A 24488-nucleotide genomic window follows, 5' to 3' on the forward strand; every position below is an offset into this window, starting at 1 on the left:
TTGTGAAGAGGGGTCGGCGCGTGCTGGCAATTAACTTGTCTTCTCAGTAATTAATTTCTCTGAGATCAGCATGTTTGGGAGCTGATTTCATTCCTTTTTCTCCCCAGCATCTTTCAGCATTTGGCACGGAACGATCAGGCGCGTCCTGCATAACAAAAGCAGAGATTTTTCCGTCCCTCCCCAAACTACTCCAATTTGTCATGATTTCCTATCTGTCTCCCACCGTCAGGTGTGCTTCACCCTTGCAGAGCCAGCTCCTCAGTTGCTAGCAGTCCATAGGAGAGCTGGTCTTGTGGCAAGCATGACTTGTCCCCTTGGCTAAGCAGGGTCAGCTCTGGTTTGCATTTGAATGGGAGAATTTATTTGAAAGGTTGCAGGCAGGAATCACGCTCAGCCCAATCTTGGAGATGCTGCCAGGGAGGGAACTTGGAACTTTCTGTTCTTCCCAGAGTAGCTCCATCCCCTAAGGGGAAAATCTTACAGTGTTCACATGTAGTTTCCCATTCAGCTGTAACCATGAGAAGCTGTTGTCCTCTCTGGGAGTAGGCTGAAACCATTTACATTCTCCACTTATATGTGTCAATTCCCCGAAGATCACTCAAAATACCCCCTAATTTAAATGATCCACTTCAGACTCAGTCTCCTCAGTAATTCACCTTGTGTTCTTGGTAATGACACGGTAACCACTTATTTATTATTTATTCAAAATATTTATACCTCACCGCTCCAGTACACTACTGCTTGGGGCGGCTCACAACAACACAAGTAATACAATTAACTAAATTAATCAAACAAACAAAAAGTTGTCGGATTAAAAACCGCAATCATTATTAGGTTCAAATTAAAACTGATAATTGGTAATGCACAGCCATAAATCACCCCAACATTCATGTTCTTATCAATCTTTTTAATTCAGTATTTCGGTCAACGACCAGCAAAATGCAGAATAATAATACAGTAATAAAACTGTACGGATGAGCCAGCGTGGTGTGGTGTGGTTAGAGTGCTGGACTTGGACTGGGGAGACCTGAGTTCGAATCCCCATTCAGCCATGAAACTAGCTGGGTGACTCAGGGCCAGTCACTTCTCTCTCAGCCTAACCTACTTCACAGGGTTGTTGTGAGGAGAAACCCAAGTTTGTAGTACACTGCGCTGGGCTCCTTGGAGGAAGAGTGGAATATAAATGTAAACATAAATAAATAAATAGAACAGATGATACAAGCTGTCATAGTCACGTTTGTTCTCTTCTGTAGATGAGAAAACCCACAATGCTGTAATATCAGTAATTCAAGAATTTCTACATGTTTACCGGAGAGATGGGTTTTCTTTTTCTTTTTCAAACCTGTGGCAACTGTAGTTTTAGTTCTGCTCGTACAGAGCTAATATGGGAAGCCTGTGATCAGATCTCTTCCTTTTGACATCTTTCTCTTTAGTCAGAAGTACAGGAGAACCTCCAGTATTCTCAGGGGTTCCGTTCTCTGCAGTTACCACGGATAGGGAAACAGTGAATACTGAGTAATTGTATCTATGGGATCGCGGAGATTAGGTTCTCGGAGGTTTAAAAAAAGTCCCCTAAACGGGTTAAATTGCCACCCTATTTTTTTTTAACCAACAAGCCAGAAAGTGGCTGCCTTACACACAATGACCTCAGAGGTCATTTCCACCCATCCCCAAACCATTGATTGATTGATTAAGTGCCGTCAAGTCGGGTTTTGACTCTTAGCGATCACATAGACAGATTCTCTCCAGGATGATCTGTCTTCCACTTGGCCTTTAAGGTCTCTCAGTAGTGCATTCCTTGCTGTCGGACTACAACTTTTCTTCTTTTCCGTCAACTTTCCTTCAACTGTCTTTCCTTCAACTTTTCCCAGCATTATGGACTTCTCAAGGGAGCTGAGTTTTTGCATAATGTGCCCAAAATATGATAGTTTGGGCCTGGTCATTTGTGCCTCGAGTGAAAATTCTGGATTGATTTGTTCTATGATCCATTTGGATATGTGAAAATCAATCCTTTTTTAGCTATATACCGAGGTCGGATACCAATTTCCTGACTGCAGATATGCAAAATCGCGGATATTGGGTTCACGATTAACAAGGTTTTCTTATAGCCACAGGGTGTGGCTACTAGTCGGAGAGGTCTAGCAACGGCTACTAGTCGGAGGGCTATAGGCCACCTCCAGCCTCAAAGGCAGGATGCCTCTGAGTACCAGTTGCAGGGGAGTAACAACAGGAGAGAGGGCATGCCCTCAACTCCTGCCTGTAGGCTTCCAGCCTCATCTGGTGGGCCACTGTGTGAAACAGGATGCTGGACTAGATAGGCCTTGGGCCTGATCCATACTACAGCATATGGCTGATTTACTTCCCTTTTCCTTCTCCAGTCTTTTTTATACCAAACATATAAACCATTCTCAAACCGTAAACATAGTATGTAAATGAATATGACCATTTGTGAGCTGGTGAGTCAAAGACTATGAAGAAGGCATAAAAGTGAGGAAATAAAGGTGTGATAGATCTGTTTGCCGTTCTTCTTGATACTGATAAGGATAACCCACAGCTGAATTGGAGTGCGTTATTCTTGTTTCTCGGTTCCTCTGCTACTGTGCTTTGCTGGGAGATTGCAAAGTCAAGCTTTGCTGGGAGATTGCAAAGTCTCTGGAGCCCTGAGAAGTAGGAATCACATGCATCATCTTTATGCCCTGTGAAATAATGAGGATTCCCCTCTTCAGTAATGAATGGTGACTTATAGAGCCCGGGGAATAAGAACTTAGCTGCCTCTTTCATTAATGATATCTTGTTGAGAGCCGAGAGTGCGGAGAAATAATTGCTTAGAAGAGGGTGTGGCAAGTTGTGAGATTTCAGTTCCCACAAGTACAACTTTGGTTTTTACATAGGAAGCTGCCTTATACTGAGTCAAGCTGCTGGTCCATCTAGCTCAGTATTGTCTACTCTGACCGGTAGCAGCTCTTCAAGGTTTCAAGCAGGCATGTCTCCCAGCCCTACCTGGAGATGATGCTAGGGACTGAACCTGAGCCATTCTGCATGTAAAGCAGATGCTCTTCCATTGAGCTATGGCCCCATCCCCCAAGGAGAATATCTTGCAGCACTCACATAGTCACCCATCCAAATGCAAACCAGGGTAGATCCTGCTTAGCAAAGGGCACAATTCATGCACACTACTCCAAGACTGGCTCATCTTCTCCAAGCAGTAGGCATTGGAGAGTAAGGTCACATAACTCCCTTCCTTGGCGCTGTGGTCCTGATCCAAACTGCTGTTCATTGCCATGGTGACTCATGAGTAAATCTGAGCCTGTAGCTTGCCCACTGATGGCTTTAACATCCCAGGTAGTTTGACCTTGTTGTGCCTTCGAGTTGGTGTCGACTCCTGGCGACCACAGAGCCCTGTGGTTGTCTTTGGTAAAATACAGGAGGGGTTTACCATTGCCTCCTCCTGCACAGTATTAGATGATGCCTTTCAGCATCTTCCTATATCTCTGCTGCACAATATAAGTGTTTCCCATCGTTTGGTTTAGTTTGGGTAACATACCAGCAGGGATTTGAACCAGGAACCTCTTGTTCCCTAGGCAAGTTACTTCCTCGCTGAGCCTGGGAGACCCTTAATTTACAAACAGAATAGTTTATTATTTTATGGTTTGGCTAGAATAATAAACAAGCCATTTTGACCTGCTCTTATACTTTTGGTCTTCAGAGAACAACCAGAAACCATCTGGGCAAATTCTGCAAAATTTCTCTCTGGAAGGAACCTTTGAAATTGGGAGAGAATTTCAGTTTCTTTTTGCGAAACCTTAAATACCCTGAGAGAATTTCGGAGAGAATTTCCACTTTGGAGAAACCTTTGTGCTTCACCCTCTTCCTGGCATGGGCCTTAACATGATCACCTCTTCCACTGCTCCAACTCAAAGGGGCATTAAAAGGACAGCTAGAAGAGTCTGTTCAGAAGCTGGCAACCTTCCATACAGGTTGAGCAGATATGGCCAGAGTGTAAAAGCAGTTACAGAGGCATAGAATGACATCAGGTCCTTAGAGCCTATTTTCCTGTCTTATAAACCTCTGGGCAATTCTACCAAACCAGCCAAAAGTGACCCCCGCTCTCCCTGGCACGTGGATGTATCTGGAAAAGATGATTGTGCAACAAGCTATTAGTGTACTGATAACAAAACAGACTCAACAAACCGTATGTGAGCAGGCAGACGGTGAAAGGCATGGTGCCTTAGCGCTCATGTGCTTGCATTTGCACACATGGGCGCTAGAGAGGAGATGCATCCCCCCTAGGGTTGCCACACTCCTAGGACTGACCTGGAGACTCCAGGAATGGGCATCAATCTCCAGGAGACGGTTGAAAGCCATCTTAGAGATTTTCTGATGATGATCTATGCCAAGTATCAGTTTCTGTGGTCTGGTCTGGTCTTCCCTTGAACCCAGCCTTGCATAAAGATCATTGCTGCAAAACATAATGAGCCCGTTCTCACGAATGGGCTGCCACACGCTCCCATGAGGGAGGAAAACCCGAGCTGGGTCCTCCAGCATCCCACAATGCATTGCACGGGCAGCAGAGAGGCAGCCCTCAGTACTGCAGCAGCTCTGCCCTGCCTGGCCCTGCAAGTCACAGCACTCTTTGGTAAACATGGCTGCCAGCTCCAGGGAGCACTTTGAAACACAGCAGCAGGGCAGACCACTGAAAGGAAAAGGTAGGGCGGCTCTCTTGGCGTCCTAAAGGGGTCCACAGAGCCCTGTGGTTGTCTTTAGTAGAATACAGAAGGGAGTTACCATTGCCTCCTCCCGTGCAGTATGAGATGATGCTTTTCAGCATCTTCCTATATCGCTGCTGCCTGATATAGATGTTTCCCATATTCTGGGAAACAGATCAGCAGGGATTTGAACCGGCAACCTCTCTGGCTCGCTAGGCAAGTCATTTCCCTGCTGCGCCATTAGGTGGCTCCTACCTCACTTTGAACCTGGGGAGCAGATCTGGGCTACCCGGGTTTCGAGCTGCTGGGCCGGGAGGAGCATAGGAAGCTGCCATATACTGAGTCAGACCATTGGTCCGTCTAGCTCAGGATTGTCTTCACAGACTGGCAGCGGCTTCTCCACGGTTGCAGGCAGGAGTCTCTCTCAGCCCGCTCTTGGAGATGCTGCCAGGGAGGGAACTTGGAACCTCGATGCTCTTCCCAGAGCGGCTCCATCCCCTAAGGGGAAGATCTTCCAGTGCTCACACATCAAGTCTCCCATTCAAATGCAAACCAGGGTGGACCCTGCTTAGCTAAGGGGACAAGTCATGCTTTCTATGACCAGCTCTCCTCTCCTAAGTCTGGGGCAGAGGGAGGATTCCCTCTGCCCCAGATGGCCACAGATGCCTGAGCTAACCCTGGGCTCAATGTGTTTTCAATTAGTTGGATCACAGAGGAGGAAATATACACACAGTGGTGGAGTTGCTATTGCTTCACACTTAGCCTTGGGCAATCTGCAATGGCAATCTGGAAAGCAGCAATTCTGAACAACTTCCCAGGGTCAGAGAGTGCACTGAAGAAGATTCCAGCGGCAGTTGTTTAGGATCCGAGTGATGTAAAAAAGTCAAATTCTGCTTGTAGTGTGGAGGCAATCTGGGCCTCATCTGTAGGGAAGAATGCTGCTCTTGTGGTAGCGAGCATTGATGTTCGCTTTGCTAAGCAGGGTCTACCCTGGATTGCATTTGGATGGGAGATTGCATATGAGCACAGTAAGGCCTTTCCCTAAGGCAGTGGGGATGGTAGTTCAGAGCATCTGCTTTGCATGTAGAAGTTCCCAGGTCTACTCCCTGGCATCTGTGAGATAGGGGTGAGAGAGATCCCTGCCTGCAACCTTGGAGAGGCCACTGCCAGTCAGTGTAGATGATACTGAGCTAGATGGCCCAATGGTCTGACTCAGCCTAAGGCAGCTTCCTGTGTTTTGGGTGGCCTCATGCGATGAATTAATTGACTAGGCTGTAGGTAGGAAAGCAAAGCAGGTGAGTGAGTGGCCTGCTGATCTGGATCAGATCTTCCGTGGGATTTATTATTTCATTTATTTGATTTATATCCCGCCCTTCCAAAAGGGGCTCCGTTTTGGCTCAAAAATTGGATTCATGACATGGTCGGATGCACCCAGTATTTAGGGCAGGTGTCTGTAAACCATCTTTCATGTGACTCTTTCAAAATGCAGAAGTGGATTCTGGGAAACTTGCCGTGGAAAGGAAGTGATCCCTCCTGCAGGAAGGAACTCCATCCACTTAAAATGAGCAGGTGGATGTTCCTGTTAAGGGCCTAATTAAGCCTGCCATGCAATTGTGTGACTCAACTCCTAGTTGCTTTTTTCGTTTCTTTCTCTCCCCCCTTCTGTTTGTAAACTGTACTGGTCTGTGACTGTAATAAAGTATTGATCTCGATCTCTCTCTCTCTCTCTGGAGTGGAAGAAAACCTGCTTCCCAAAGAGAAGATACTGCAGTTGGGGGTGGCCCCAATCTTGTGGCTCCTGATGCAAGGCATCAAATGTGTGCCCCAGAATCTGGGGGGGGGGCAGGCCCCTTTTCAAAACTGACCTTTGCTAGCTAGAAGGATGGAGGTTGGCCAGGAGCCTCTTTTCCTCCTCCTCCCCCTCCTCCTCCTCCTCCTTCTCCTCCTCTTGTGCTTCTTGTAAGCTTTGCAAGGAGTTATGAGAAGCTCTCCTTCCAACACGTGTAAAGGCCAGATCGGTGCCAAGCAGTTGCTTTGATGGCAGCAGCAGGGTGGTGAGATGCCACTTTGGCAGTGTCGTCTGCCACCCATGGTGACTGCCTCACCTTGCCTCATCAAAGGGCCGCCTGGCCTACAACCCTATAAATTACGGTGGCTGAAACCTCCGGTATTGTTCCCAGACTCCTTTTTTTCAATGGCATTACTTAGAAATAAACCCCGAGTTAGTCAAACCAGCAGATGGGACTTCTGTTCTCTGTTGCTGTCACTCGTGCCTTAATAATTTCCCTGGATGTTATGTCTGAAGAACTTGGTCTTTCTGGACTTGATGACATGGTACTGAATATCTGTTTCTTCCTTCCTTTCTTTTTAGGAGAGCAGCGATTCCCGTTTAACACCAGCGATGGCCACGTTGTGCTGTACCATGAAGAAAATACCACTTCGGTATATATAGGAGCTGTAGACAAGCTTTACTACTACAACTTTGAGACCTCCGCTAACCATACGGTAAAGAGACTTGGGGCAAGGTTCACCGTCCAAATGCAACGGTGGATTTTAGAGTTATTTAAAATTAAATGTGGAGCAGTGGCGTAGCACGGACAGGGGTGGGGTGATGTTCAGTGGCTGAACATGGACGGCCCAACTGGTGGTGGCCCCCTTGCTGCTGCCACTGCTGCTGCTCTTACTGTCTGCAGTGCCGCTCCTGCTGCCTACCATTCTAGCTTGCAGGCCAGCCAGGAGCTGGAAGGCCCTGTCCCTCTACTTCTCTCTGGCCCGTGAGCCAGCTGGCAAGTGGTGGCGGCAGGAGGAGGGGGGCAGACAGTGGGCAAGGTGGCCCCTCAGAGGCTGTGGGGGCTTGTGTTCTTAGGATCCGCCTACACAACAATAGCTCCACCCCCATTTGGAATGTTGAAAGGCAACCAGGGTTCTGCCTCCGTCTGAAATACTTCATGTCAGCTCATCTTTCCCTCTTTGTAACCTTCACATAATCGGTTCCCTTGAGGCCTGGTCTGGAAAATGGCAATATGTCAGTGACTAATTGCCTCCTGCTGCATGGGATGGAAAGTGATTAACTTTCTTTTGTTCACAGTAAACAGAAACACAGCAATAGGAGCCTGCCTAGTAGTCCTCCAGGGAATAGGCAACTTTGGCTTGCCAGCTGTTATTGAAGTACAACTCACATCATTCCCAGCTACAATAAATTGGGGCTGGGATGATGGGAGTTGTAGTTCAACTACTGCTGGAGAACCCAGGTTGCCTATCTCTGGTCTCCTCCATGCACTACCTGTGGCCAATCAGATGGCATCTTGGAGTTCATAAGCCATGAAGGATAGGCAAACCAGCCTTCTATTCAGTCCCCAGAATTTGGTGGGCAGATTGGTCTCTGGCCTTTCCGTTCATGGCTTGAAGCTTCTGAGACTTTTTAATTTCAATTGCACTGAATATTTTGATATTTCACCCTTACAAAACTCTGTGTCCCTATCCAAGCATTTTAAAAGTTGTTTTTTGTGAGTCATTAGCACAGCATTGAACTCTCAGACATCTCCATAGATGGGGATTGCATTAAAAACATACCTGTTTCTTTCTTGCAGGAATCCTTTGCTGCAAAAAACACAGAGATGTCCTGTGGAAACCATGTAAGTTTTTTTTTTGTGGGGGGGGGGAATAGCTTTAGTTGCCCCTAAATATCAGTATAATGGGGTTCTTTCCCCCTGCTAACTGAGCAAACAGACACCTTTGAAAAGTGGTGATTCTTTTATGTTTAGCAGGGGAGAACAACTGGCCCAATCCATCCCCAGCACAGCATCCCTCCAGTGGCTGTTTCTTTTTTTAGATTAAGAGCCCTTTGTGGAAAGGGAGCGTCTATCTATCTATCTATCTATCTATCTATCTATCTATCTATCTATCTATCACTATGTAAACTGCTTTGGGAACGTTTGTTGAAAAGTGGTATATAAATATTTGTCGTATTCATCATATATTTGTATTATTTTTCCTGGTGTAGCCAGCAACTATTGTAGGAAATCCTAAAATGGATTTCCTCTTCTGAGTTTGCCTCCCTGGTTTGTGCTTGAATGGAAGACATGTGAACACTGCAGGATATTCTGCTTAGGAGATGGGGCCGCTCTGGGAAGAGCAGAAGGTTCCAGGTTCCCTCCCTGGCAGCATCTCCAAGATAGGGCTGGGAGAGAGACTCCTGCCTGCAACCTTGGAGAAGCCACTGCCAGTCTGTGAAGACAATCCTGAGCTAGATGGACCAATGGTCTGACTCAGCATGTGGCAGCTTCCCGTGTTCCTATGCCCATTAGTGGCTATGCCACCTCAATGGTGGCCATCTTGGGTTGGCTCTTAGTTGAGCAGTCCTCTACAAATAACCACTCCAATGGTGGCAGGCAGTAGAGTGAGGGAGATCAGGCAGAGGACTGGTGGGGTTGGGGAATTCTTGCCACCCCACATGGCCCCCTCAAAATCTGCCACTTGAGGCAGCACCTCATCTCGCCTCATGGGAGGCCGTCGTGCTGGTTTGCTCAGCCTTCATGCTTCTCTCTGTCCCCGGCTCTTAGATCTAAGCAAGGCATCTTTGCTTTGCATCCCTAACCAAAGAGGCAATTTTCAAAGTGATGATGCTCTTATATTTAGCAGGGGGAGAGCAACTGGCCATATCCAACCCCAGCACAGCCTTCCCAAGAAGTTGAATGGCTGCTGGCAGTTTGTCTGGGTTTTAAGAGTGAGGAGTCCTCTCCAGGTGTAGAGGAGGGGACATAGGAAGCTGCCTTCTACCAAGTCAAGACCTTGGTCCATCTAGCTCAGTATTGTCTACATCGAGGCAGCTCAACTTCGGCCCTCCTGTAGATGTTGGCCTACAACTCTCATCATCCCTGGTGATTGGCCACTGTGGCTGGGGATTATGGGAGCTGTAGTCACTTTAAGTGGCGCAGCAGGGAAATCCTTGGCTAACAAGCAGAAGGTTGCCAGTTCGAATCCCCGCAGGTACTATATCGGGCAGCAGCGATATAGGAAGATGCTGAAAGGCATCATCTCGTACTGCGCGGGAAGAGGCAATGGTAAGCCCCTCCTGTATTCTGCCAAAAGAAAACCACAGGGCTCTGTGGGCGCCAGGAGTCGAAATCGACTTGATGGAGCAACTTTACCTTTACTTTAGTCCCAAAAAACAGCTGGTGGGCCAAAGTTGAGCAGGCCTGGTCTACATCGACTGGCAGCAGCTCCTTCAAGATTGTAGATTGTCAGCCCTGTCATGGAGATGTTGCCAGGGCGGCAACTGAGAACCTTCTGCATGCTCTTCCCAGAGTGGCCCTATCCCTTAAGGGGAACATCTCCCAGTGCTCACACATATAGTCTCCCATTCAAATACAAACCAGGGCAGACCCTGCTTAGCAAAGGGGGCAATTCATGCTTGCTCCAGGTTCAGCCCGCCCCTCCCTCAGCCTGACTGATGGGGAGGAGGAGGCGGCGGAGGGGGGCAGTCCAGTGGGGAGAGCGGGAGTCCATCTTCACTTCTTCGCCCAGGGTCCACTCCAACCTCACTATGCCCCTGCTTCCATCCAGCTCAGTTTTGGGCCCCTTGAGTCGTTTGCTGTGTGTCTCGTTTCTGAGGTCGCTCCGCTTTTGGTTTGCATGTCCTGCTTGTTTGTTTGAGTTTAGGGTGGTGCTCTGTTATTTTTATTTTTATTTTAGTGAATGTCTTTTAAAATGTCATTTCCTGGTTGGATGTGGGGGCTTTTGCCTGAAAGCAGCCAACACCTTTCAAAATAAATACTCTGGCGGTGACGCTGAGGTCTCAGGCCAAGGAATTTCCCAGCCTTGCAACTAAAAATTCTCCTTAAATATCAGAAATCGAACCCAGAGCTGTGTGTATGTGTGAGAGAGAGAAGTCTGCGCTCGACCACCGGCCTATGACTCTGCACCCTCTGTGATGAGGTTGCCTTCCAAAACCACATGTGCGGTCAGGAACATTCCAGACTCTCTCCAGCTAAAATTAAGTTCTCAGACAGAGACGGCCACATCCTACCCACACAGATCCGACACACTTGTGAACTCGGCGAAGGTCTTCAATTCTCACGCTGTGCGAGGCCACCTCAGACTTTTCCATTCTCTTTCCTGTGTTCTTGTGCTTAGCCTGAGGCCCTGCATCTAACTGCGCAAAATCTAAACTGCTTTGTAGGAACCGGAAATGCCCAAACCAGCCCTGGATTTAACCGCCTTAGAATCTGAAGCTCCGATTACCCAGCCTTTGAAGATATGTCATAGGAAAACATAGGAACCTGCCATAATACTGAGTCAGACCATTGGTCTATCTAGCTCAGTATTGTCTTCACAGACTGGCAGCGGCTTCTCCAAGGTTGCAGGCAGGAGTCTCTCTCAGTCCTATCCTGGAGAAGCCAGGGAGGGAACTTGGAACCTTCTGCTCTCTTCCCAGAGCGGCTTCATCCCCTGAGGGGAATATCTTACAGTGCTCACACATCAAGCCTCCCATTCATATGCAACCAGGGCAGACCCTGCTTAGCTATGGGGACAAGTCATGCTTGCTACCACAAGACCAGCTCTCCTCTCCATGTCCTTTTCCTTGCTTGCTCAGGTCCACGTCCAGATAGGCAGCAGCTCAGCTAAGAAGCTGTTGATCCGGCAAACATCCAGCTCCAAATGGAGTGGTGATATGGCAGCCAGGATCCCTGCACCTTCCTGGATCTCTGGCTAGCCCAGGGGTGTAGCCACTGGTATTCCCATGTGTCCTGTGAGCACTCCTCACAGGAGCTGTCAGGCCCCGTCATCTGTGATCACCCCCACAAATCATATTGACTAATTAAAACCTTTTTGGTTCAAAAACTAGTTGACGATGCAAAAAGAACCCCAAATAAAATAAGAACCTTAACATACAAATCGTAATCAATTAAGTATCTTCGTTAATCAAACCTAAATAAAAAGCTATAAAGCAACCAGTTCTTCTACATCCATCCCTCTCGTAATCATTTATCCCCTGCACTTATTAACATGCAAGCCACCCAGTCACCTGCCCCCCCCAAAGGGGTGTGTGTGCCAAGGGACCCACTCCCACCCCTTGCCCTCTCCCTTCTCCCACAGCTTGCCACCGCTTCTTGCCTGGAGAGTGCGCATGCGCACTGTGTGTTAGGCATCAGGGTGCATGCACACCATCCATTTCCCAGATGGTTCCCTTGCTGGTAAGAAGCTGAGTGGCCATTTCCCTTGCCCGAGCAAGGGAAGCGCTCCTTGCTGCTGGACGAGCTGGGCCGTAAGCGACAGTGGCAGCAGGGACCCCCTGCTAATGGAAGTTAGTAGAACCCCCTGCTAACTGAACAAAAGAGGCACCTTTTTAAAAGTGGTGATCCTCTTATTTAAGCCGCCTGCCAGACAAGGTGGGTACCAGGGAGAGGGCCTTTTTGGTGGTAGCACCCTGTTCATGGAATCGCCTCCCCCCAAAAAACTGGTTTCATCACTTTGTACTTCCAGTTCAACAGTACTTCCAGTGACTGTTGCCGATGTATATCTTGTGTTTCTTTTTAGATTGTGAGCCCTCTGGGGACAGGGAGCTTTCTTTCTTTCTTTCTTTCTTTCTTTCTTTCTTTCTTTCTTTCTTTCCTTCCTTCCTTCCTTCCTTCCTTCCTTCCTTCCTTCCATTCATTATTTTTCTCTGTAGACCACTTTGGAAACTTTTGTTGTAAAGCAGTATATAAATATTTGTTGCTGTTTTAGATGCCATTTGTTTGTTCCCTCAGGCCTTTAAAAAAATCTGTTCATAATCAAATTTAAAATTCAAAGTTTTAAAATTGCTTTGTCTTGTATTTTGTATTTTCTGCCACCCCACCCTTTGGTCTGTTCTGAATTAATGTATGTTTTTATTGGCTTTTTAATGTCGCGTTGTGAACTGCCCAGAGCTCAACTTGTTATGGGGCAGATAACAAAGTTGTATGTATTTAGCAGGGGGAGAGCAACTGGCCCTATCCATCCCCAACACAGCATCCCTCCAGTGGCTGTTGCTCATGTCTGTCTTGCATTTCTTTTTTAGACTGTGAGCCCTTTGAGGACAGGGAGCCATTTTGTTTATTTATTTATATCATTGTAAACCGCTTTGGGAACTTGTGTTGAAAAGTGGTATATAAATATTTGTTGTATTTGTATTGAGCGGGCTTTGGGCTGAGGACCTCAGTTGGGGTGTGCTGCTCTTCCTTGCCCTCCTCCTGGATCTGCATCCAACGGGGTCCTGACACCTGCAGCCGTAACAGTTCCTTGTCCTCTTCTTGACCTTTCCACGTTTCCCGTTTTCTTTCAGGTGCCTGCCAAGAACTACCTCACCCTCCTGGAAAAGTATGAAGACAAGCTGTTGATCTGTGGGACAAACGACTGCAATCCCACCTGCTGGAACTGGGTACGCCATGATCTTAATTCCGTGCTCGTTGCTGTCACAATCTGCCCGGATCCTTGTTCTGAGGGGTGGAGAACAGGAGCGCACTCTGGTGTGCTTGCAGCTGTGAAATGTTGAGAGGTAGACAGAACGGGTCTGTCTGTCTGGCCTTGCAGTAGCAAGCATGAATTGTCCCCTTTTCTCGGCAGGGTCCATCCTGGCTTGCATTTGAATGGGAGACGGCATGTCTGAGCCAGTGTTCCTTATAACAGGGTTTCCCAGAGGTTGTCGACTACAACTCCCAGAATCCCCAACCAAAGGCCACTGCAGCTGAGGATTCTGGGAGTTGTAGTCAACATCTGGGAATCCCTGTTAAAGGGAACACTGGTCTTGAGCCCTGTTAGATAGTCCCCTTAGGGGAATGGGACCAGAGCTCAGTGGAAGAGCTCCTGCATGCTTCCATGCAGAAGGTTCCAAGTTTCCTCCCTGGCAGTTCCAGAAAGGGCTGAGAGAAATTCCTGCCTGCAGCCTTGGAGAAGTCGCTGCCAGTCTGTGTGGACCGGGGTTTCTTAAACCTGGGCCCCCAGATGTTGTTGGACTACTACTCCCAGAATCCCCAGCCACAAAGGCCATGTCTGGGGATTCTGGGAGTTGTTACATAGGAATGTCCCCTTTGCTAAGCAGGATCGGCCCTGGTTTGCATTTGAATAGGAGACTACATGTGAACACTGTAAGATATTCCCCTGAGGTGATGGGACCACTCTGGGAAGAGCACCTGCACGCTTGCTTGCAGAAGGTTCCAAGTTCCCTCCCTGGCATCTCCCGAAAGGGCTGAGAGAGACTCTTGCCTGCAGCTATGGAGAAGCCGCTGCCAATCTGTGTTGACCAGGGATTCTCAGCGTTGGGTCCCCAGATGTTCTTGGACTTGAACTCCCATAATTTCCTACCAAAGTCATTTGGGGTTGGGGAATATGGGAGTTGAAGTCCAATAATACCTGGGGACCCGATGTTGAGAATCCCTGGTGTAGACAATACAGAGCTAGATGGACCAACAGTCTGACTTGATATAAGGCAGCTTCCTATGTTCCTCACCTGTCCTGAAATACCAGCTCAGCCTTGCCTTCTCCTTTCTCTCCTGGCAGGTAGACCAGAAGAAGGTGCCTTCTATTGATGGCCAGGGCTTGGCCCCCTTTGGCCTTGACCCAAATGCCCATGTCCTGATTGATGGTGAGTCTGAATGAATGTCCGCGTCCCTGGAGCACAGCCAGCGGAAAACGAGCCGCGGAAAACCCGAATCGTGTGTTAAGTGCTCTCCAATAGCTTGCAGGGACTTTGGGGTAAATCTGCCCAATATGTGAACGGGCACCACCAGTGTTACCTCTAACAGGGATTTCCGGATGTTGTTGGCTACAACTCCCAGAATCCCCAGCTTTTTGCTTGGGAGTTGTAGTCAACAACATCTGGGAATCCTTGTTAGAGGGGACCCTGGAACTCGTTCCATTCCGGAGGAGATGCAGGCTAAAAGCTGGTTGTGGGGAAACCTCTCTGAGACCTATTTTGGGAGCCATCTGGGGTAGCAGAGGGAAGGGGAAGATGAGCAAAAATGTTTGCATGCATAGAGCCTTTTAACACAAGGGAGTTATTAGTGGGGTTTTGTTTTGTTAGGATGCTTTATGTTATGGCCCATAACCAGACTTTGCTGCACAGAATGGTCAGGAAGCTGCTGGATGTGAAACCTACATCAGGGTGTCTTCCTCATAATCACGTTTTCTCCTACCTTGCAGGGAAAGACATCTATTCTACCATCAAGAAGCACTTGTACAATGGGCGGATCCCTCGCTTCCGCAGGATTCGTGGCTCCGCGGAGCTTTACACCAGTGATAACGCAATGCGAAGTGAGTGCAACTAGGCTTGGATGGATGCTTGGATGAGTCTCCCCCCAACCTTCCCTCCCCAACACACACACACACACACACACACACACACACACGATCAGCCTTATGGGTGGGCAAGCCATGGGTGCCCACTTGAAAGGGGGACCAAGATGGGGAATGAGGCCGTAGGAACATAGGAAGCTGCCATATACTGAGTCAGACCATTGGTCCATCTCACTCAGTATTGTCTTCACAGACTGGCAGCGGCTTCTCCAGGCAGGCAGGTTGCAGGCAGGAATCTCTCTCAGCCCTATCCTGGAGATGCCAAGGAGGAAACTTAGAACCTTCTGCTCTTCACTGAGTGGCCCCATCCCCTGAGGGGAATATCTTCCAGTGCTCACACATCATGTTTCCCATTCATATGCAACCAGGGCAGACCCTGCTTAGCTAAGAGGACAAGTCCTGCTTGCTACCACAAGACCTGGTCTCCTCTTCGTATCAGTTTTTAACCCCTTAATGAGTTCATTTTCTCTATAACCTGGGCTAGTGATTCCATTGCTAAAACAAATAATAGAGGTAAAAGAGAACAACCTTGTTCTTTAGTACCTCTGGTAATAAAGAAAAATTCTCAATCCTAGGAATTAACCTGGATTGAAGCCAGAAACTTGCTACATAGTTGCTTAATAACTCTAATGCAATCTCCTCCCATTTGATACATTTTGGTCGACTTGATCGAAGTTGATTCTGTCTTTTCTATATATATATTTTTATATTATATATTTATTATATATTTATTCGATTTCTATACCGCCCTTCCAAAAATGGCTCAGGGCAGTTTACACAGAGAAATAACAAATAAATAAGATAGTTCCCTGTCCCCAAAGGGCTCACAATCTAAAAGAAACATCAAATAGACACCAGCAACAGTCACTGGAGGTACTGTGCTGGGGGTGGATAGGGCCAGTTGCTCTCCCCCTGCTAAATAAAGAGAATCAACACGTGAAAAAGGTGCCTCTTTGCCCAGTTAGCAGGGATTAACCTAGTTAGCAGGGTTTTCTGTCCTCTGAGCAACTATTTTCTTTTTAAAAGAGAAGTAAGATGAGCTGAACACAGCCTTTATCCTCTTCCCCATCTGTTCAGGAAACAGCAGGGCCAGATTAGGAGTGGAAGACTAAGATAAAGAGATCACATTGAAGCGCAAGAGTTGTGAGTGTGAAATCTAGGGGTAACCGTAAGTGGGGTGGGAGTGGTTGTCATTCATCCCGCACGTTTTAATCAGTGCAGCCTCCTTGTACAGATGTGGGGCTTCATTGTGTGCTCACCCCCTGAGTGCTTGTGGATTTCAATCAATGCAATCTACAGCAGAACATAGGAAGCTGCCATATAGTGAGTCAGACCATTGGTCCATATAGCTCAGTATTGTCTTCACAGACTGGTAGCGGCTCCTCCGAGGTTGCAGACAGGAATCTCTCTCAGCCCTAGCTGGGAAATGCTGCCAGGGAGGGAACTTGAAACCTTCTGCTCTTCCCAGAGCGGCTTCATCCCCTGAGGGGAATCTCTTCTAGTGCTCACACATCAAGTCTCCCATTCAAAAGCAACCAGGGAGGACCCTGCTTAGCTAAGGGGACAAGTCATGCTTGCTACCACAAGGCCAGCTCTCCTCTCCAGATTTCTCCACTCAAGAATCCCTCCAAACAAGTGCGGGTGAGATCCCCGGGGAAATGGCCAATTGATCAGTCTGCCTTCTTCCACCCTTGTTGCACAGGATATTTAGGGCTGGTTCACTTGATGGTGAGAATATGGGCTCTGTGGGAATATAGCGGGGTGGGGGGGACCCCATGGCACATGGGCTTCACTAGAGCAGGGCACCCTCTGAGGTTTGGGACTTTGGAAGGAAAGCCGAAGCTTTCCAAAACATCCCCAGCAGGAATGCATCTTACCATTGAGGGAGAAAAGCAAGCTGTCTGTGCAAAACAAACTCCGCTGCGGCCTCAGAGGGAGTGGCTGGGAACGGAAAATCACAACGCAGGGATCTCGGTCTCCCGAGCGTCATGGAAGCAGAGTTCCCTGCCACGCTGGGGAACCCACAATAATGAGCCTCCGGTGACGTCGCGTTCCACTTGGTGCCTCCCTGCTTAGGGCTTTTCCACTGAGCTCATGGAGGAAGGGAGTCTACCACAAATGAGACGGGCAGGCTTTCTCCTCCCCCAGGGTCTCCATTGCTCAGAGCAACATTTCCAGCAGAGCAGATAGTGACGTGGAGGCAAATCTCCAGGGTGGCGTAGTGGTTAGAGGGATGGGACTTGGGAAACCTGAGTTCGAATCCCCAATCAGCCATGATACTAGCTGGGTGACTCTGGGCCAGACATGCATCTCTCAGCCTAACCTACCTCACAGGGGTGTTGTGAGGATAAGCATAACCATGTACACCACTCTGAGCTCCTCAGAGGAAAAGCGAGATATAAATGTAATAAATAAATCTCCCTATATATTTGCAGTGTACATAGAAATATAGGAAGCGGCCTCCTACCGAGTCAGACCCCTGGTGCATCTAGCTCATTATTGCCCACACAGGCTGGCAGTGGCTTCTCCAAGATAGCAGGCAGGAGGCTCTCTTAGCCCTATCTGGGAGATGCTGCCAGGGAGGGAACTTGGAGCCACCTGCATGCCAGCCTGCCGATGCTCTTCTCAGCGTGACCCCACCCCCTAAGAGGTGGTCAAATGCAGTCTTACAGTGCTCACATGTGGTCTCCCATTCAAATGCAAACCAGAGCGGACTCTGCTTAGCAAAGGGGACAAATCATGCTAGCTTCCCTAAGACCAGCTCTGCTTTGCTGGTCCCCCCTCTCTCTGTCGTTTGGGATGCAGCTGTTGCTTCATCGCTCGCTCTCAGAGGCATGGAATAGCAAGGTCTACTTTGTGGCAAGGATCCCCCTGTGGCATAGTGGTGCCATTTTCCACCTTCTGTTCCGCCCCCTTTTAGCTAATTGCATCTGGGGTGTGCGTGCTCTTGAACTCATGGTCCGTTCACAGGACTTGTAAAAATATCCGTCCCGATGAGCATATGGCTATGAGAGGATAGTCTATTGTCTCTTGTCTGAGTGGGATTCACAGTCTCAAAAGGACCACAAGGGAGGCACCAGCAACAACTGCAGGGAAGGATGCTGGACGGAATAACAGAGTTGCTCTTCCCTTGCGAAAGACAAGACGGCCACTCCTTGGAAGGTGCCTCGTGGACCAGTGGGCAGGGCTTCCATGCACACCACCAGCTCACCACATGGCAAGGTGGCTACGTTGGCACTAACTAGCCATTGACCACAGCTGCCCCAGTTGAGAGAGTCCTGGTGGCCTTCTGTTATGGATAGAACTCGAAGACAACCGCAGAACAGATCTGCTGTATTTCCCAACCATAAAATGGGTATATTTTTCCCCTGTTGGGTTGAATAGGGATGGTTGCTCTCCCCCTGCTAGATATGTAGGGGTGTCATTAGGGGTGGCCCATGGGGCACGGGCCCCCAGTGATAGGCCCAGAGCCCCAAAACTCATCAGCCACTGCCCTCCTCCTTGATCTCTTCCAGAAAAGGAGCGCAGCAGTGCAGGCGCCTGCATGGAGCATGGGAGGGAAAGCACCTGGCCTCTCACCTGGCTCTCTTATGCTTCCACTGTCATAGATTTTTCTTCTCTTCTTCTCTCTCTTCTCTTCTCTTTTCTCACGAACTGGGCAAACCAAGTTAGCAGGAAATGAGAAGGAGGCACCTTTTAAACATGATTCTCTTTATTTAGCAGGGAGAGAGGAACTGGCCCTGCCCACCCCCAGCACAGGACCGCCAGTGACTGTTGCTGGTGTCTATCTTACGTTTCTTTTAGATCGTGAGCCCTTTGGGGACAGGGAACCATCTTATTCATTCATTCATTCATTCATTCATTCATTCATTCATTTATTATTTCTCTGTGTAAACCACTTTGGAAACTTTGTTGAAAAGTGGTATATAAATATTTGTTGTACTTTTCTCTTTCTTTCTTTTCTCTTTCTCTTCTCTCTCTCTCTCTTTCTCTTTCTTTCTTTCTTTTCTCTTTTCTCTCTCTCTCTCTCTTTCTTTCCTCTTTTTCATTCATTCATTCATTCATTCATTCATTCATTTCCAAACCACTTTGAGAACTTTTGTTGAAAAGTGGTATATCAATATTTGTAGTAGCAGATGCTGTGTTATAATATTGGAGATGTATTTATTCTTGGACATGAAATACATAAAAACCTAAGTATGTATATTCTTGTGGGGTGGGGGGTGGGGTATGAGTGAGCTTAATTACCAAGAACAGGGCTATGGGCCCAGGACCCAGAACTAGTGAGTACCTAGGAACGTAGTAAGCTGCCATATCCTGAGTCAGACCATTGGTCAATGGTCCATCTAGCTCAGTATTGTCTACACAGACTGGCAGCGGCTTCTCCAAGGTTGCAGGCAGGAGTCTCTCTCAGCCCTGTCTTGGAGATGCTGCCAGGGAGGGAACTTGGAACCTCAGATGCTCTTTCCAGAGTGGCTCCATCCCCTCAGGGGAATACCTTTCAGTGCTCACACATGTAGTCTCCCATTCAAATACAAATCAGGGCAGACCCCGCTCAACAAAGAGGAAAAGTCATGCTTGCTACCACAAGACCAGCTTTCCTCCCATAACACCCCTGAAAATATGAGAGCCAATACTTCAAAAGGTGACTCTTTGCTCAGGGGTTGGATCCAGGTCTCTTAGTCCTACAGATAATGGATACAGAGATGCACCTAGGTCATTTTGGAGCCTGGACCAATGGCTTTTGGAGCCACCCCACCCCCCAATTTTAACTTGACCACACCACCAGGGACAGACTAAAAAGGATTTGGGGGGCCCAGGGGTTGTGGAGGCCCTGGACTTTGGCCCGGACGTCCAGAAGTAAGAGTGCCTCTGGGTGGGTATTTTAGTGATGGAATACAAACAGATTTGTTCCCTGCCCAGAAGGAGAGCAACCTCCCTTCCCAGATCTCACCACAGTTCGGTCTTGTCCAATTGCAGACCCCCAGTTTGTGAAGGCAGCTGTTGTGAAACAAGACCAGCCGTACAATGACAAGATCTACTACTTTTTCAGAGAGGACAACCTAGATTGGCTGAAGAACACGGGCGCCCTCATGAACGTTTCCAGGGTGGCCCAGCTCTGCAAGGTACTAAGCTTGTGGTGGAAGGGGAAGGTGTGTTTCAGAGGAGTAGGTTGCATAGGAAGCTGCCATATATTGAGTCAGACCATTGGTCTAGCTAGCTCAGTATTGTCTTCACAGACTGGCAACGGCTTCTCCAAGGTTGCAGGCAGGAATTTCTCTCAGCCCTATCTGGGAGATGCTGCCGGGGAGGGAACTTGGGACCTAGATGCTCTTCCCAGAGCAACTCCATCCCCAAGGGGAATATCTCACAGTGCTCACACATCAAGTCTCCCATTCATATGCAACCAGGGTGGACCCTGCTTAGCTAAGGGGACAAGTCATGCTTGCTACCACAAGACCAGCTCTCCTCTCCAACAACTTTGGACTGGTTGTTTGCCTGCCTGAGGGTTTCAACTGAGGAGACGCTTACAAAACTGGAGAAAAAAAGAATTTGTTTTTCTTCTTTTCTGGGAAGGGGTCACTATTCCCTGTAACACAGATGCTCAGAGGTTGTTTACTACAACTCCCATCATCCCCAGCTGAAATGGCCTTTGGCTGGTGATGATGGGAGTTGTAGTCAACAACCTCTAGACATTCCGATTCCAGGGAGCGCTGTTGCAAATGCCCTCAAAGCGTTTGAGGAATTTCCTTCTCCTTTTACTAAATGCCTCCAGCAAATCTATTAACCCCCGTTTTGCCTTCCCTCAAAGTGTCTTTCCTCCTCAATTTTCTCCTAAAGCGTTCCTTTTTTAAAAAAAGTGGGGAATGAAAAGGCATCTTGAATTTTCGCTGGTGCCCTAATAAATCTGCTGACCTCCCTGCCTCGCTTCATGGAAGGAAATTCCTCAATTCCCCCCATTCCAGAGAAGGGAAGGAGAGCTGGTCTTGCAGTACTGAGCGTGAATTGTTCCCTTTGCTAAGCAGGTCTGCTCTGGTTTGCATTTGGGTGGGTGACTGCATGCGACCACCATCTGCTGTAAGATAATCCCTTTAGGGCAGGCCTGCTTGACTTAGTGCCCCTCCTCCCCCCAGCTGTTTTTGGACTATAACTCCCACAATCCCCAGCAACAGTGGCCAATAGCCGGGGATGATGATGATGATGATTGTTATTACATTTATATCCCGCTCTTCCTCCAAGGAGCCCAGAGCGGTGTACTAAATACTTGAGTTTCTCTTTCACAACTTCCTATCGCTTTAGGGAGACAAAGGAGGCATTGGTTCCCTCTCTGCCGCCAAATGGACAACCTTCCTGAAGGCCACGTTGCTCTGCTTCGACCCGGCCACTGACCGCCACTTTAACAGACTGCAGGATGTCTTCATTGTTGAGTCCGATACCTGGTCGGAGACGAAAGTCTACGGTCTCTTCTTGAATGAGTGGTGAGTGTCCTCTTCATGGACTATATGTAGCTGAGCAGGGGGCTTTATTTAGAAGGGACTTCTTGTGTGCCCGCAAACAGGAGTGGGGTGTCCAACCAGATTTTTTAAAAATCAGCAAACCACATCAATGATGTGGTTTGCCGGGAATTGAGATTGTTGTTCTCTTCCCTTGCACTCACTTGAAAAGGTGCCTTTCAGTGTTCTCTCTAAGAAGGATGTGCTGATATTGTTGACTACAACTCCCATAATCCCCAAGCAAAAGCCATGGCAGCTGGAGATTCTCGGAGCTGTAGTCAACAACATCTGGGAATCCTTGTTAGTGGGAACATTGCAGGGTTTAAAGCAGGGCTCCACAATGGCAGATTTTGGACTACAACTCCCATCATCCTTGAGTATTGGCCACTGTGGCTGAGGATTATGGGAGCTGTAGTCCAAAACCAGCTGGAGGGCCTGTCGTGTAGCCTTGATTTAAAGTAAGGCTCTGTCTATCTATCTATCTATCTATCTATCTATCTATCTGTCTATCTACTGCCTGTTATATACATATCTAGGTGTACACAATCGAAACTTCACTATAAAAACAAACACAACATGTCCACAGAGTGAAACAATGAAAATAATTTCACCGGATAAAGACAATTCAACCATTTAAAATTAATTTGAATTAAAAGCCTGTGAAAATGAGTGTGTCTTAAGGGTCTTTTAAAAAGCAGTCAGAGATGGAGAAGCGCTTTATTTTGACAGGGAGTGCACCCCAAAGCCCCGGGCCAGATACAGAGAAGCCACAGATGATGCTGGAAACAGCCAGTGAAGTTTAGAGCTAGCAAGATCTTCTCTTCTGCCATTTCTAGTATGGCTGTATCCTGCTTTAGACATATAAAGGTAAAGTGTGCCGTCGAGTTGATGTTGACTCGTGGCAACCGCAGAGCCCTGTGGTGTTTTTTTGGTAGAATACAGGAATGGTTTGCCATTGCAATCTCCTGCACAGTATGAGATGATACCTTTCAGCACCTTCCTAGATCGCTGATATAGGTATTCCCCATAGTCTGGGAAACATACCAGTGGGGATTCGAACTGGCAACATCTGGCTTGCTCGTCAGGTCGTTTCCCCGCTGCACCATCAGGTGGTTCTTTGGACATATCGCTGGATGAAAAATATAGACAAGTACTCCACACTGCTAAGCTGCTGCCACACCTCCCTGTTTCCCACAGGGACTACTCGGCAGTCTGTGTCTATTCCGTGGGTGACATGGCGAGACTTTTCCAGACATCCCCTCTCAAAGGCTACCGTGCTGAACTCCCCACCGTGCGGCCTGGGCAGGTAAGGGACACAGGTGAATGCACCTTCACTGAGTGTGTGTGTGGGGGTGTGTGTGTGGGGGGGGTCTTCTTCCTGCCACAAGGTAGACTTTGAATGCATCCACATCAGGGGCAATCCTTCCATGAGGCAAGGTGAGGCGGTTGCCTCAGGCAGTGGAATATTGGGAAAGCAACAAAATCCCCTCCCCACCACTTTAAAAGAAGTGGGGGGCATTCAGCACCCTGTCTCAGGTGTAGAGAGATCTTGAGCCCTCACTGGTCCAAGTGAGGATTGGCTTCATGTGGTGTTGTATAGTGAACAGGAGTCCTTCCTCTAAAGCAGGCCTGCACAACGTAAGGCCCTGGGGGGCAGGATTCTGCCTGCAGGGACTATTTTACTGGCCCTCAGGTCTCCTGTAGCAACACGGGAGCCGGAAACTGCCTTATAACACCATTCTGTGCATTCTGTTCTTTGTCATCATCATTCACTGAAGAGGTGAACTTCTTGAACTTCAAACATTAATTATATCCAAACCGTAGAGATTGTCTGCCGGGCAGCTTCGGTCATAAAGATTTCCTAAGAAGGAGACAAGCGAAGATGGAATCCTTTTCCCTGCCGGTCACCTTGAGACAAAAACCGAGCTTTACAGCCCAATCCCTGTATCAGATAACCAGCATATGAGAAATTGTGGTTTATCTTGTGTCAATCCTTTGATCCAGGATGACGTGAGAGGGTTTTGAAGCCTCAAAAACCCTCTTATTTCTCCTTCTTGGTGTCCCCTTTGCAGAAGAGCAGCAGCTGTCTCGGCAGCCCAACCGGACCAAGGGTCTGACTCAGTATACGGCAGCTTCCTATGTTTCTATCATAACCCATCGGCATTCTCTATGTTTTTCCCCCTCTTGACAGTGTATAGAAGGAAACCATACTCCCCAGGAGACCTTCAGAGTAGCAGAGAGTCACCCTGAACTGGAACATAAGATGAAGCAGCAAGACATCTTGTTTCACAGCAAGCACCACTACCAGAAAATTGGGGTCCATCAGGTGCAGGCTGCTGATGGGTCTACTCACAACGTCCTCTTTTTGGCCACAGGTAGTTCAGTTCCATTTATTTGCGGCCGCTGATCAGAAAAATACACACATACAGTCCAAACAGTAACAATAAACTAATCCAAGTATTCATAAACCTCATGAAATCAAACTGTATAGGCACTCTCTTACTCTGCATTCTAATGGAGACTAAGCAAAACTTAGCAACTGCATAAGTGATTTTGTCATTGCTGTCAAATAAAAGGGAACTAACCTAGAAGGCCATGGGAAATATACGGGATGGACGATGTCAGACTTTAGCATTTGGATAACACTCGTCAGCTGGCAGCTCGTGATGCCGGAGCGAATTAGGAAGAAGCTGCCTTGTACTGGGTCAGACGCATGGTCCATCTAGCTCAGTATTGTCTACACTGACTGGCAGCAGCTTATCCAAGGTTTCAGGCAGAAGACTTTCCCAAACCTTGTTGGAGTTGCTAGGGATTGAACCCAGGACCTTCTGCATACAAGCAGGGGAGACATGTTCAAGATGTATACAATTATGCATGGAGCAGAGAGAGTGAACAGAGAGAAATTTTTCTCCCTCTCTCACAACTCTAGAACCAGGGGTCATCCCATGAAATTGAAGGCTGGGAAATTTAGGAC

General features: G+C 48.0%; 1 protein-coding gene across 1 annotated transcript in view; it reads left to right on the forward strand.

The window, feature by feature from the left end:
* Window positions 1-24488, forward strand: part of SEMA7A (semaphorin 7A (John Milton Hagen blood group)) — a 56230-nt gene that overhangs the window by 26435 nt on the left and 5307 nt on the right. The window contains exons 2-10 of the mRNA XM_053273141.1: window positions 7078-7211; window positions 8297-8341; window positions 13012-13107; window positions 14226-14310; window positions 14868-14978; window positions 20001-20146; window positions 21321-21499; window positions 22712-22820; window positions 23706-23889. Coding sequence (XP_053129116.1) covers window positions 7078-7211; window positions 8297-8341; window positions 13012-13107; window positions 14226-14310; window positions 14868-14978; window positions 20001-20146; window positions 21321-21499; window positions 22712-22820; window positions 23706-23889 — 1089 coding nt within the window. The remainder of the gene's footprint in view (window positions 1-7077; window positions 7212-8296; window positions 8342-13011; window positions 13108-14225; window positions 14311-14867; window positions 14979-20000; window positions 20147-21320; window positions 21500-22711; window positions 22821-23705; window positions 23890-24488) is intronic.

The sequence above is a fragment of the Hemicordylus capensis genome, chromosome 10 (genome assembly GCF_027244095.1).
Source record: "Hemicordylus capensis ecotype Gifberg chromosome 10, rHemCap1.1.pri, whole genome shotgun sequence".
Taxonomy (NCBI): Eukaryota; Metazoa; Chordata; class Lepidosauria; order Squamata; family Cordylidae; genus Hemicordylus; species Hemicordylus capensis.